Genomic DNA, 14,625 nt, shown 5'->3' with positions numbered 1-14,625 from the left:
CCATGCCTATTAAGTGTTCAAAATTAGCTATTGCAAACACCCAGAGCTGTCAATATCACAGAAAGCATCTCCATGCAAGCTTATTTGTGCTTTTTTTATCATTCTGGATGTTGATAGGTAGTAGAAAACGTGGTGTCTGTAACCTCCACAGCATGAAAGAGGCTAGCTTAACTCTGTCACTTTTTAGTGAGGCTATTCTACTCACCGGACTGTAGACCAGGTTGAATCCATCCTGCTTTGCAGCAAGCTGTAGTTGAGGTTTGCGTCCAGGCACTCTCCTCAGTCACCTCTGGCCCTTTTGCATGGAGGAGTCACCAGAACAAACACAGGACCAGCTGCAGGACTTTTCTCTCAGGTGAGCATCTAAAGCACCGCGCTGGACAGACACATATCCCAGCCTAATGGATTTGTATGCTTCGCTGAGCATCAGCCCAAGTGCTGTGTAACGGGGAAGAGAAAACTCCCCTCTGGCCTGCCAGGAGGTGGAAGTGAGAGGTTGAAGTCCTCTGTGAACACTTCCTAGAGAAAAGCAGGATAGGAACAGCATCATCACGCCTTGTTTGAAAAAATCAGGTGCTTTTCTACTGTGAAGAACAGCTTCAGCACTTCTCCCCGGGAGGTTCAAAGATGTAAACTGCAATCACGCCTTGGCCCCTACCTCCAGGTTGCAGGATACCTGCGTGTCTGAGCTGTAGAGGGTTTCAGCACAGCCCTGCCTACCTCCCTCCTCAGCCGCCCGGCTGCACATCTCCTAACCCGGTGCTGCAGACAATGCGATGACAAAAGTGGGCTCCTACTGCCCCCTCACTCCAGTGCCTGCACTGCATCTGGTTAGTCATGCACCAAAGCGAAGGAAGAACCGAGACAAATGAAAAAAAAATTTTTTTTTAATCCCTATCCGATGGGGATAACAAGTTATCTAGAAGAAAAATTATGTTTTTCTTGCTGATCAGTTCCCATGCTTGTGAGAGTATCTGTACAACATAAACTACTACCATTACGTTGAACAAGCACTAAATGCAATCCCTACTTGCTGAACAACTCCAGTTCCCACTTACTCATTGCACAAAAATTGTACGTGGGTGAAAGTTCACAGGAAGCAGGAGTACAGGAGGAATGATGCAGAACAGAGTAACTACTTTTGCACAGCAAGAGCTGTGCTGAGGTTGGGACAGTGTTTTAATTTGGGAAGTATCTTGCTCTGCAGAAAACAAAAATAGAAAGTTTTTCTTTTAAATGTTCAGAGGACTTCAACCTTTCACTTCTTCCTCCCAGATTATAGCAGGCCAGATGAGAGCTTTCTCTTCCCCTTCTGCTGCACCTAGGCTGATGTTCAGCAGAGAACACCAAGCATGGTGGCTCTCCTTTTTTATAGGGGATTAAATGCTAGAATCAAGTCACCAGTAAGGCAAGTTATTCTATGTATTCCCTTTAAATACCTCTCCTAACCCCCACTCCATCTTTATTTAGCTTCTGTAACACAGACAAGCCTGTGGAAACTAGTGTTTCCTGGAAAATGAAGTCAATGCATCAAGTCAGCTGTTAAGTTTGCAAAGGTGCTGTCTCAGATAAGGGCTTGCATAAACTATTTCACAGCTACTTAACGACTATGTTTTAGAGACAAGTTCTGAGGTATTTGGGGCATTCTTAGTGCTTAGTAACTGGGATAACTAGTATATAGAAGCAAGATTAATTTTTATTAGCTTGAAGTAGCATATTTTATTCAAGTGATAAGAAATATCATAATACATTATGCATCTGCCAGTTATAGTCCATTTTAGTTGGTTTCAAGACCTAAGCAGTAAATGAATAAGACAGTTTATCTAGTTAAACTGAAAAAACCAGCATTCCACACCACCAGTACTGGAGATGTCAACCGTATAGTAATTCCAGCATTATGTTGTTATGGCTTTCCACAAAGTCATAAAGTTAACAAATTAGAACACATCAAGAGCCATTTTCCAAAGATTTATTGAAGTAGCGACAGGTTGCTCATACTGTGCTGGAAAAAGCAGTTTTATTGAATTCAGATACTTAAAAACAGTATTGCAGCACAAGATATTGCTATTTGTAAACTAGACTCCATTGTAAACTCTAATCCTTCAGGGAGAGTCAGTTTGCAAGATCTAAGACCTATTTCCTAGCATAATCATCTTGCGCTCATGGAAAAACTGCAGAAAGGCACTTGAAAGCTGTTTCTTCCTTTAAGACATGGGACTTTTTAAACCTTGCTGGTAAGAATTTCTCCTGCATTAATAAGTATGCATCTTCACTTCAGCTTTACTCCAAGTCATCATGATGCTGGGAAGTTTCATTAATAACCTGTTGAAAAAGAGACATTTGCATTGAGTTTTAGTAGTAAGATTGTTGGTTTTTTAGAGTTAGAACTGGAACATCCAGTACTACAGAAATGTGAACAAATGGGTATAAACTCTCACTTATGAGAAGTTCTTATCAGTAAATAGTGTGCAGAAATCTGTTAAGCTTTGACAGTCTGAAAACCGTATCTTGTCCCAAACGAGTACCTCTGTCTACTACCACATCTTTTTCAGGTGATGTGAGAAATCTTTTGAGAACTTCCTAACTCAGCTGAACTTAAATACTCACTACACCAGTCACTGTCAGCCACTATCAGATGAATTTTGTGATTGTGTCCACAGAAGCCTGTTTGCTACATCTTTATGTTCAGCCATGCAGCTTATACTGCCAGATGCTGTTCTACTCAATACTTACTACCATATACAGGCTGCACTGACCAGTAGACAAACTTAAGGTATTTTAAGGTAACCAGCTGTGATAGAAATAAAATCAAGATTAACACCAACCTGTCCATCTCTGGTTTCGACGGTCTTAATTAGAAGTGTCCTCTTTGAGTGAGTGTCAACCATTGGCTGAGACTCAATGTTGGTTTCTGCAGGAGAAAAATGTATTATTACCAATAGCCTAGAGGAAGTGCCTCCTCAAAGGCATGAAGTGTAACAGACTTTAGTGTCTGCTTTCAGAATCCAAATTTAGTATAATGAACTGTGATGCTCTGGATAACCTAATCCCCATTTTCTCCCTATTCCCCTTAAAGCACCTTCAAACAGCTAAACCAGTAACTGACTATGTACTGATATTTAAAAATATCCGTGCCCAGGAACAAAGTAGCTCCCCTCATCCTAGGTTAAGTAATTGCACATATTGTAGTTATATCTAAGAAAAACATTGACATGCAACTGCATTTATACAAGTTCCAACACTAGAGTAAAAGGAACGATCCAGGACCCTTTTGCTAATGCTGGAACAGCTGTCTAAACTGAAGTAGCAGAAACAGCTTACCTCTCAGGTTCAAAGAAGCAAAGGTTGGAATAGGCATGTTAATCCTGAAGGAAAAAAGAAATGGATCAAGTCAGACATCGGTATAGAGTGTCTTCTAGTAACTGCTGTTTAGAAAAGCGTCTGCATGTGATTTTTACCTGCTCTCTTCACCCTCCAGCAGTTTTCTGTAGGTGGCAATCTCAATATCAAGAGCCATCTTTACATTCAGCAGGTCCTGGTACTCGCGGAGATGGCGAGCCATTTCTTCCTTCATGTTCTGAATCTCATCCTGCAGACGGCCAATAGTGTCTTGGTAGTTAGCAGCTTCAACAGCAAAATTCTCCTCCATTTCACGCATTTGGCGCTCCAGGGATTCATTCTGGAAGAGAATGATGAAGTCAAGCACTGCTGCAGTTCAGCCACTCTTCCCCATCCTCAAGACCCTTAGATTTTTTTTTTTAAAGAAGTGAAGTTGAGGTACAATAGTACCCTTTCTGAAAGTGCCCAGATGCATCCCAAATTTGTCACCTCCTTATCTTCCCCTTGCAAAGTCAAGGTGGGTTATACTGCTACTTGATCTGAGGTGTGCTACATATTCATTCTACCAGGTGGCAAAGCAATCCCTTGCAGTAAGTCCAACCCATACAGTACGAGTCAGCATGCAGGCAGTCCTCACTGAGGGGATTTGCAGGTGCACTATGTTAAATCCATTTCAAGCCAGCCTTTAAGGCAGTCAGGTATCTGGCAACAGCAAGATTTGCACCTTGTTTCCACTGCTCCTCCAGCTTTTTATGTAGCTTCAGCTGTACCTGACAGACAAGCCATAAACACTTCCCAAAAGTGTTACATAAACAGTGAACAGCATAGCAAGGGAATGAACTCATTGTTTACACCTTAAGTATATTAATCTAAGCAGGGCGCTGTAGTGCATGCAGGCAAATTGAACCTATAGCATCCTTTTCAAAAAAAGTACTGATATGCTGCTGTATTGCACAGGAGATCAGCTGCATTCACATCTCTATCAACAATTAAACTGCAGTGCAGTGCTTAAAGCTGCAAAGAATGTCCCAACAACTGCTGTTTTCTACTTACGCTTCCCTTGAGGGCATCAACTTCGCAGGTGAGAGACTGAATCTGTCTGCGGTATTCGTTAGCTTCTTGTTTGGCCTGGCGCAGGGCATCGTTGTTCCTATTAGCAGCTTCGGAGAGATCTGCAAACTGTGGAAATCCCCAGTTTGGTTAGTGTAACACTTCAACAGAAATGGTATAACAGACTTTTTTAGGACACAGCATTTGAGGGCAAGTGAAACCATTACAAGCTCTAACACCTGAAACATTTAAATATTAGCATTACTCTTAAAATGCTTTTTAGTGCTAATGGTTAAATTGGAATTCATAGTTAAACATTTCATATTTGTTTCCCCACCCTGTATGTTTCCCATCTTTTCACCCACCCATTCATTCACTCCTTTCTCCAGTATTTCATCTAACATCTGCTTTCAGTTACAAGCACAGGAAGGACTCCAAGTATGAATCCATTACTTCGATGCTGTGCCTATGGCACAGTCACGTTTTCAGCTGTACTCTTCCCAGACAAGGAGTTTAAAGACGACCCTGTGCCATGGCTGTGTTTGCATCCAGTAGAGACACAGGGAACACCAAGTGCTACAGCAAAGCTGTTATCTACAGTTCATTTGAGTGCCAGATGCATCTGAACAGATTTTACTTACTTTGGACTTGTACCACTCTTCAGCTTCCTGAAGATTCTTAGCAGCAACGCTTTCATACTGTTGACGAACATCACGCAGGGCAGCAGTAAGATCAGGCTTAGAAACATCCATATCGATTTGGATGTGCTGTTCCTGGAGTTGGGCCTGCAGTTCTCGGATTTCCTTAGAGAGAAGGAGACACTTGGTGTTACTACATGACAACACACAGAACCTACACAGGTGGGGACTCTGGGCTAGAACCAGTGAAGAGCTTATTTGCTCACTAGACTGTCAGCACCTAATCACAGACCTCATTATTCAATTTACCTCATCATGAAGCTTCTTCAAGAAGACAATCTCCTCTTGCAGGGACTCAACTTTGCGCTCAAGATCAAGACGTGCCAGAGAGGCATTGTCAACATCCTGACCAGAGAGAAGAATGATTAGCAATCTTACAAGTGATGCAGAGAAGTCTTTTACAGCAAGTTCAGTAGCATACAGGCTGATGATACATCCAAGCTTCTTAGCCAGACAGTATGAAATCAAGACCTGGGAAAAACCTCTATCTTTTTGCCACCTCCTACCCTAGCGTCAGAGACCACTATATGAACCTTCACTGTGGTTTTAGGAACTATACAGAATATGTAGATGATTTCATCTTTGCCAACATATTGCTAAACAGTGGCTGTAAATCCTGCTTGAAGATTAAGCAGATACTTGGGTCACAAGCCAGCAATAAACTCTTTTACCTTGACTACACTGAAAAAGTTAGTCTTGCAATTTGCAGACTTCCATTTTTTTCCAGTTGGGCTTAGAAGTGCAACCCATGTGCCTACATGCCTATCAGTGGGCTTAATTTCTTGGTTTTTTTTTCTTACAGACTCTTTGGTGATCAACCACAGAGCCCTTTGGGTCCACAGACCACAGCTTGAAAGCATACTTGTAAAGCCAGTGAGGTTACATATAGGAACTGCAAGCTTTTACCTCTCCAAGTGGTTCGACAGATCTCCCTTGAGAAAGAGAAGGTATGAGCATAAACGCAAATTGAGTTAGTCATCACTGCCTACACCCTCACATTAGCTGGCAAAGACTCCACCTTTTGCTGGACAGAGATAGTCTTAATCAACAGCAAAAATTCATTTAAGGCACAACAGAAGATAGGCCATGAATGTTACAAGGGAGCAGCCTGAATTAGTTTAAAAACATAACTTAAGACTAAACATTGATTGGTAGCTTCTTACATTTTAAATGTGCAAGTAAAACAATTCCTTTGCAAAGGGGAGGACTGTTCCTTTCATACTGGTTACATACCCAGCTACATGCTTATGTGCACACGGTAGTAACGTATCAGGTTTTCACAGCTTACTCTAAAGCTATTTTAGATTCACCCAAAGCGTAAGCATTCCTAATCAGCAGTTCTCACTATTATGGCACCTTTGAAATAAGGAGTGTTTTCCTGAGACTCCTAGAAAGCCATTCCTTGGATCACTCCTACTCTGGGGTAAGGTTCTTGCTCCAGAAGAATTCTTCTGTTTTCTTTATGCAGCAAAACACCCCTTTGATGTGTTATTCCACAACTTCCCTATCAACTCCAGTGTTATACCCACAGTTCATATCAGCTCTGTTTTCCAATTCAGAGAAAGAATTCCTTAATTTGTTTTTTTCTCCTCCAAAAAACCTGAAGATCCTTCTGTCAGGAAATAACATGGCTATGACCTAACATGGTTACACAACTAGACAAACATCCAGAGTTTCCAGTGGATTTTACAGAAATCTGCATCTAGAAGACTATTATTTTTTTCAGGACAACTGAACAGCTAAAGGATTTTTAGTAGCTTATAATAAATTGAAAGCATCTGAAATTGATGACATTTTGAATATATGGTCTGCATTTTACTATATACATTATCATTAAGTTAGGAAGTGAAGAATCAGTGTATCTGTATTTCCTAGGTGTATGGAGAGCCACATAAATAAGCTACTTGTAGCCTGAGCAAACAAAGTGTAAGGCATACATGCAGGCAATGGGACTACGTGTTGATTTTATCCCAGGAGACTGTTTAATGCCAGTCACAGTTTGCGGGGTTGAGCATCCATTTTTACTTCAGGCAAACCTCATGTTAACCAGGAGCTGACTTGTTAGTCTTGTCATAAGTTCAGGATCTATTCCTTGCTGCCAGAGTAGCTGGCAATGCCGCAGTGAATAAAACTTCACTAATTGTAATGCTTGTATTGTCTCAAAGGAGAGAGCTCACCAAACCTTTAGGTTTATTTTATGTAGTACACTCCTCAGCATATGAATAAAATCACATCTTTGTTCAGGCGAAGAATTAAATTAAAATTCAGTACATCTGAGTTAAACAGTCTCAAAAGCAGGCAGCTTTTGGAAATAAAGTTTAAGTTCAAATATTTGTTTTTTTTTTTTTTTTTTCAAACAATGAAGTATACAGCTGTAAATTTGATGCTACATCAGAACAGTAAAGTCTCTGCTGAAGTGCTCTAAATCCATGTCTACAACTTTCCTGTGCAAGAACATAATGGTTTAATAAAAAAAGCTGTGTATTTTTTACAATGGAAAGAACACCAGGATGTGTCAGCTTTATTGTTCTATGAATTTAATTTCACTTGCAGGAGAACAATACTTATACTGAAACAGATTTAGTTTTCAAAACTTGCATGTTAAGCTTACCCTTTCATGGTAAGGAAAAATTAGATATTATGGTTGTTTGAATAAAACACTAGCATGCACCAGTTCTGTCATGAATAAGTTTAGTGTAGTGTTTCTACTAACAATGATTTGCAGTTCTTATGCATAAGCTACACCTTAAGAGGTTAAACAGATCCAGTTCTGACTGTACTGCAGACACAGATCTGCTGGAGGCTGAGCTGCAGAACCACCCCTCTCCCCAGTACAGGTAAGAGCTGGGTAATGCATGTGGGATATGCACAAAGCCAAGTTCACTTTAAAGCCTTGAGCCTTCACAAAGTTTAATGAGTTTGAAATAGACACGCCTTGAAGTGCACCAATTAGGTATTAAAGATCATTGAAGCCAGCATTAAGTCAAAGAATCCTTCAACTGAATTCAGGAACGAATTAGAATAGATTAGGTTCTCTAAAATTTAAGTTAAATGCATCTGCATCTATGTTAAATTGGCTTAGCACTCAAAAAAACAGAAGCTGAAGTTAAGGCAGTACCTCAAACTATTCTGTTTCAAAATTCTGTCCCCAGAACACCAGCAGAGACTCCAAATTCCCTGACTCTGAATGGGAGTAGGTGTCTTGGCTTCCACACATTATCTGAAGACACCTGCGCTCCTTTAGACACTATAAATATACTGTAGTCAAAAGCCTCGCCAGGGAAACACCAACAATCAAGCAATGATTTCCTGAATGGTAACATCTACTAACATTTATGAAGAGCTTTGGGACAAAGTCAGGCTGCGCCCAGCTGTCTGGAGATAAAGGCAGTCACTTCCAGCTGGGAGGAATGCTAGCAATGCCGTTTCACACCAGCAGTTTTAGGGAACAGACCTTGTTTTGAGAAGGCACATTCCTAAATATCTCCTAGTCCAAACAAGGCTTAATCCAAGTTGAAAGCTGGTTTTGCACAAGTGAAAACCTGAGCTTAACACTTTTTGAACACTGTTTGCATAGTTGGCTTTAGCTGTCAGGTAGGTTTTAATTCATCTGGATAACATTGTAGCATCCTACAGAGACTAAACTTTATTGCAACTTGTTTCCTATGTTAACATCTTTGTTCACAGAGGATTAAATTTTAAGTTCTTAACAGAGATCCAGAGGAGACAGACTTGACTGCTGTGACCTTGCCCAAAGGAACAAATTGTCTATTTCTTGTCAGCAGACAACACCCATATGAAAAATTTTAAATTTGAAACTGTTGTCCAGTAATGCACTGATCAAAGTGATTAATTAAAAAGGCACTGTTCTGTCAAAAAACTGCACCATATATGACAGACTTTTCGACAGAAATACGCCTGCACCATTACACATTTAGTAAGAATGCAGCCCACTGCACCCTCCCCTCCGACACAAAGGGATCTATTATTTCAATCTGCTGCCACCACACTTGCCGTAATGCCTGTATCTGCATTCCACGGTGAATCCCATAGAAACCATTAATACCCTTCAGCCAAGCGAGCAGATGGCCCCCTTTCACTTTTATTGGATCGGAAAGCGATTCCACATCGGAGCGCTTTTTGTAACACAGGCTAGACTTGGATAAAGCAAGACAATAGTTCCCCCCCTGCCCCAGACCGCGGCATCCCCCCAAAGAAAACAAGGAGAGTTTGCCTGAGAACTGATGCAATGAATTCCTTTGTCCGAGGAAAGCCAGCTCCTGCGGTCCCACCGTCCTGTCCCAGGCACCACCACCTCAGGCTCTCCTCTCCTACAACTCCCTCCCTCCAGCCCCCCACAAACCTGTCTGAAGGACTGCAGGGTGTTCTCAGCCTCCTCCCGCTGCAGCATCTCCTCTTGCAACCTGGAAGGGGAGAGACAGCGATGAGGAGGGAGCGGGGGACCCCCCCAAATACCCCTCCAAGCCTCCCGCCGTCCCCAGCCCAGCTCGGGATACTCAGGGGCTGCCTCCGCGCCAGCGGGCGGAGCAAGGAGGGGGGGACAGGGGACACAGCGCCAGGCGCCGGCAGCCCGAACCCGCCCTCCTCTCGCACACTCACTTCTCTCTCAGCCGCATGATGTCGTCGGCGAGGTTGTCCCGCTCCACTTCCACGCGTGCCTTGTCGTTGGTGAGCTGGTCTACCTGCCGGCGCAGCTCCCGCATCTCCTCCTCGTAGAGGTCGCCCAGGCGGGACGTGCCCTTGCCCTTGAGCTGCTCCAGCTCGGCCAGCAGAATCTTGTTCTGCTGCTCCAGGAAGCGCACCTTGTCGATGTAGTTAGCGAAGCGGTCGTTGAGCTCCTGCAGCTCCACCTTCTCGTTGGTGCGGTTCGCCTTGAACTCCGTGTTGATGGCGTCGGCCAGGGAGAAGTCCACGGAGTCGTGGAGCCGCATGGGCGGCATGCTGCTCCGCAGCCGCACCGACGTCGTCTTGGTGGCGTACATGCCGCCGGGCGAGGCGGACACGTACCGGGCGGTGCTGGGCCGCAGGGAGCTGCCCAGCGAGTAGCGGCTGCTGGAGGTGATGTAGCGGGTGCCGGTGCTGGGGCGGCTGCTCCCGCCGAACATGCGGCGGTACGAGGAGTTCTTGGTGCTGACGCTCATGGCTGCGGCGGTGCGGGCTTTGTAATCCGGGAGCGGAGCGGGGCAACTCGAGTGCGCGACGGGCGAAGAAGGGCGTTGGCCCCGGCCCGGGCCCCCTCTTATGGGGCGCCACCGCCCGCCGCCGGGCCCGCCCCGCCAATCGCCGCCCCGCCCGCCGCCCGCCGCCAATCGCCGCGCCGCCCGCCACCGCGCCACGCCCCGCGGGGAGGGGGCGGCGGCCGCCCGGGCTGGGGAGGGGGGGAGCGCGGAGGGGGGCTGCCAGCCGCTGCCGCGGACACAAAGGCGGGCGTGCGGGGCGGCTCGGGGCGGCGGAGGGAGAGGACAGGGGCAGCACCCCTACCTTCCCCGCTCGGCCCGGCGTCGGGGCGGCGCGGCAGAGCCCCGAGGGCCGGCAGATTTCTCCCCGGGGCTGCGGGAGGGCGGCCGCCGAGGCGGGGGAAGTGGCGGGGAGGGCGCGGCGGGGCGGTGGCCCGCGGATGGGGGCGCGGGGAGAACCCCGGCACGGCGCGGCGCGCCCGGGGAGGACGGGGGTGACAGCAGCGGCATCCTCGGCTTGGCGGAAGCGGGCGCTGGGCTTTCCCTTGCCTCCCATTATCCCCCTCTGAGAGTCAGCGCGGTGATGGCAAGGGAGGGTTGGCAGGTTTAATGCTATGCCACGGGACAGGCAAAACACTCCAAATAACCCAGGATGCATACATTAAAAACCTCTCTATATATGTATCTATCGATCTTTATGAGAACCTGTTTCTTTTCTCAGCTTTCTGAAAGAGAGTAAGATCGGAGAAGAGTGATGCTAACTATTCACAAAGGGCTGCAAAATGTCCAAAATAAACAGGCAGAAAAATAATATATCTGTGTCTTCTTTAGCTGTGTCCCATGATAGCAATCTCTGTGCTGAAGACACAACATTTACAGGCTAAATGTGTTTTCCCTATAGCTAGGTGAGCATTTACATGAGTAAGGCTTAATTCTGTCATTATTGTAACAACAATCACAGCAGTAACTCTGTTTTTTAGTGTAGACAGTACATTATTGAAATAGCTGCAATCAGGATGTTGCTCCTCGATGCAATCCTTCTAATAACTAGGATAGTGACAGGCTTGACTTTAACGAAGGTTTGTTTCTGCCCTGTTGTACCCAACAGATTTTCACTTTTAATTTCAGTAGGCACACGATCAGTCTTAGGAAAGCACCTGGAAAAATGGTGATTATTCATTAGACATGATCCACAAATATCCTTTGTATGTAGCTTCAAAGGCCAGATGGAAATCCCAGTGTTTCAAGAGCAATTTTACTATCGAAATGGGGCTACCAGCCGTAAAGAAGAATGATGTAGGTAGGTAGCAGAGGGCAATAGCAATGGCATAAAATTTTACAGAGAAAAACTTAAGACTGAGTAGCAGCAGATTGTTTTCAGTATGAATGCAGAAGTCATTTAAGGGAGATGACAGTATCCCTGTCATTTAGATAATTTAAAACCTGGGTGGCCAAAGCACGAAGCATATTCTGTAATCTTGCACTGACACATCAGGCGAGGGACATCTTTTTCCTCTTTGCTATGGAAGTGACTGATACAATGTAGAGGTATTATCTGTAATGTATTACTTCAGCACTTACAGGATGCAAAACTACCATTGATTTCTAATTCTTTTTCACTTGCAGTCCTGCAGAAGCAAATATCCTCACTGGAAATTCTGATTTGTCTTCTGAACACAAACAGTGGGCAGAGAGGAAGGTAATCTTCACATCCCAATTCACAGTGAAGTCAGCTTTTGTACTTCAGGTATTGTACTTCAGGTATTATACCTTATGAGGAAGAATCAGAGCCCATACATTTCATTAAGGATTTATTTTACTTTTTTTTTTGGTAAAGGAAACTTTGCTTTAGTTTCATTCTGATGGCAACCAGAAGTACAGGAATGCAGTCTGTATCTAAATGTAGGTCCTCGAGGTTTTAATTTCCTTTATTCACTGAAGCTTAATCAAGCAAATGAAGCTGACAAGGTTGAGCTACTGAAGTGCTTGCAGCCTAAGTCCTGGGCTACAGCTCATTCCATTCACCCACTGAATAGGAGGCAGAGGTCACACGGCATTCCTGAGGCTAAGGGTGCCGCAGCCCAGCCTGGACGCTGTTGTGCTGTACGGCCCTCTGAGAGCTCTTTATTTAAGCCATCACATTTGAGCTGTAAGCCTTTGTGAGCCCTGGCACAAAAGTACACACTCCTCCTATGAGCAGGCAAAAAAGTAAAGCGGCACATAACCAACAGCCTCACAGATTAAAGATGCTTTGCTCAGAAGAACTGATAATTTTAGCAGATTGTTGGTTTTTTAAAGGTGCACTGTGCCCAATCTGGTTTTCCTAACAGAGCACAACTTATTTATGCTCGACAAAACCTTTAATGGCACCCACATGCAACACTCATCCTTCATTCAGAAACTGCTTTGCCCCTAAAATCCTATTTATGCGCCACAAAACCTTTAATGGCACCCACATGCAACACTCGTCCTTCATTCAGAAACTGCTTTGCCCCTAAAATCCAAGGAGGTGTTTGTTTTAGTAAATAAATGACACCCCCCCCGCCACGTTTCAAGTGATTTCCATATGTTTATGTCACCGCTGCCATATGTACTCTTGGCCACCTGCCTCATTGCTGTTTCTCACTATGAAATTTTCCTAGAAATGTTCAGATATTGTCAGTTGTCAGGACTACAGTAAACCTTTAAGTGCCTTTTGCTGGTTGGCACTTACACAGATGCATAAATGGAGGAAGCTCTAAGTTTCTTTTAAGGCTGTAATAAATTTAACACACATTTGCATCCCAAACCCCAAAGGGGAACAAGAACTGGTCTCGAAATGCAAAAAGATCTTCACGGTACTTGCCAGGAAAGACTTTATCTCACTGTAGCCATAAAAAACATGGAGAGTGAACTTCTTTGAATTGAAATGAAACCACAGTAATCACTGTAATTTTAAGGAAAGTGCTACGGCACTCTCAGAGATGGTGGCTGGTCAGGATCCTGACCACTTCTTACCTGAAGGACAGACAGCTAATAGCATCACTAAACACCATGTTGGGGATTATTCATAAACTATTAGTTGTCATCTGTGTTGTTTATTGCAATGCCTTCGTTAGCAATTCCAGTACGTAGTTGGCAGCTGCCTGGTCAGCTTGCGACGTCACTTGCCTCTACAGAGGTAGATCAGAGGTAACCAGTGACATAGAAACAGGTATTTTTATTGTTAGCCTTTCAGTTCACACTGCAGAATTTATTTTGGCATTTTTTTGCTTTTTGCCAGAGAATTGAAGTATTGGTTCGCTGCCAAGAATGAAATACACAATCAAACCCTAGAAGTGTAGCAAAAAATATTGTTGTGTAACTTTTCATTAACAGGGAAAATGGGTGTGCATAGGGGGAGGGTATGCTAAAAATCAAAAAGTCCTCATAACACTCAGAATTTCCCTGACTTTCTTGTACAAATATCTGTTACTCTGAAAACATCACTGAAAAGAATGGCATTCACATTTTTTTTTTATTTGCCATTTTATTTAAACAGTGAGAAACTAGAGAAATTTGGTCCAAATATTGAATGTGCTTTCCAATTATCATTGACTAACCAGATACGGATAGTTTCATTAATCAGATTTGTGCACTTTTAGTAAAGTTTCTGCTCCCAGGAGGTATAAAATGACTCATAAATATTAAATATCCAGGAAAAACATCCTGCTATGCAAATGCAATCACTTTTGTTTTCAGTACCATACAGCAACCTTAAGCCCTGGCATGCATGGGGCCATAGAGGCATTCCTTCACACTTCCCCTGCTCCATGAATATTGAACGAACTCCAGGCAAAAGGGACCCGCGTTAACAGGAGGATATGAAAGACTCTTAACGTCCTACAGCAAACTGAATGGGGGCTCTCCATAATGCTCAGCCACAGCAAGTGTTGTAGCCTCTCGCTTGAGTGAGTGCTGTAACTTTTAGTCCGAAAGAGCACTTCCTCCTTCAGCCGTGGGCTGAAAAGACTAAGCCTGCTATGGTTTTGAAAACAGAAAAGTTCCTGTTTCCAAAAAACAGATTTTGGCTGTAAATCTTCAGCTGGGGCCGGTCCCTCCCTTTAGCTGGGAGCTAAGTGTACCGAGGAGCCCCCAAGAAAGGCCGGTGCGTCCAGGCAAGAGCTGATTTTTCTGAACCCAGAGAATACGTCTCTCTGCACGCTGCCAGGGAGAAGCTGATCTGGGGTTTTGAACACCACTGGGCTGCAGAACACCTAATGTCCAGGCATCGAAGTCTCCCCTTGTGAGTAATGTCCTTGACTAATCTGAGTAATGTCTTAAGAAAGAAATTGGCAAATTCTTCTGTGAAATTTCTTTTT

General features: G+C 44.2%; 2 protein-coding genes across 2 annotated transcripts in view; one reads left to right on the top strand and one right to left on the bottom strand.

Annotated features, from left to right (window-relative positions):
* Positions 1 to 1,693: 1,693 nt before the first annotated feature.
* VIM (vimentin) lies at positions 1,694 to 10,385 on the bottom strand. Its single transcript, XM_054815418.1, has 9 exons — positions 9,708 to 10,385; positions 9,451 to 9,511; positions 5,337 to 5,432; positions 5,031 to 5,192; positions 4,393 to 4,518; positions 3,459 to 3,679; positions 3,322 to 3,365; positions 2,826 to 2,911; positions 1,694 to 2,322 (listed from the first exon to the last, which is right to left on the bottom strand). The coding sequence occupies exons 1-9, from the start codon at positions 10,247 to 10,249 to the stop codon at positions 2,281 to 2,283; spliced, it is 1,380 nt and encodes a 459-aa protein (XP_054671393.1). The 5' UTR covers positions 10,250 to 10,385; the 3' UTR covers positions 1,694 to 2,280.
* Positions 10,386 to 14,373: 3,988 nt separating this feature from the next.
* Positions 14,374 to 14,625, top strand: part of TRDMT1 (tRNA aspartic acid methyltransferase 1) — a 39,909-nt gene continuing 39,657 nt past the window's right edge. The window contains exon 1 of the mRNA XM_054816524.1: positions 14,374 to 14,549. The gene's annotated coding sequence lies outside the window, so the exon portion shown is untranslated. The remainder of the gene's footprint in view (positions 14,550 to 14,625) is intronic.

Source organism: Grus americana, chromosome 2, assembly GCF_028858705.1.
Source record: "Grus americana isolate bGruAme1 chromosome 2, bGruAme1.mat, whole genome shotgun sequence".
Lineage (NCBI taxonomy): Eukaryota > Metazoa > Chordata > Aves > Gruiformes > Gruidae > Grus > Grus americana.
The sequence above is the reverse complement of the archived record's forward strand: the minus strand, read 5'-3'. Positions and strand labels throughout refer to the sequence as shown.

What these genes read in the sequence shown, in the direction of transcription:
- VIM (XM_054815418.1), bottom strand. Translation starts at nt 10,249, where the DNA reads ATGAGCGTCAGCACCAAGAACTCCTCGTACCGCCGCATGTTCGGCGGG. An exon ending in TTGATGCCCTCAAGGGAAGC is followed by an intron (nt 3,680 to 4,392) that starts GTAAGTAGAAAA and finishes ATTCTCTTCCAG; the next exon opens with AATGAATCCCTGGAGCGCCA. An exon ending in CTGGAGGGTGAAGAGAGCAG is followed by an intron (nt 3,366 to 3,458) that starts GTAAAAATCACA and finishes TTTTTCCTTCAG; the next exon opens with GATTAACATGCCTATTCCAA.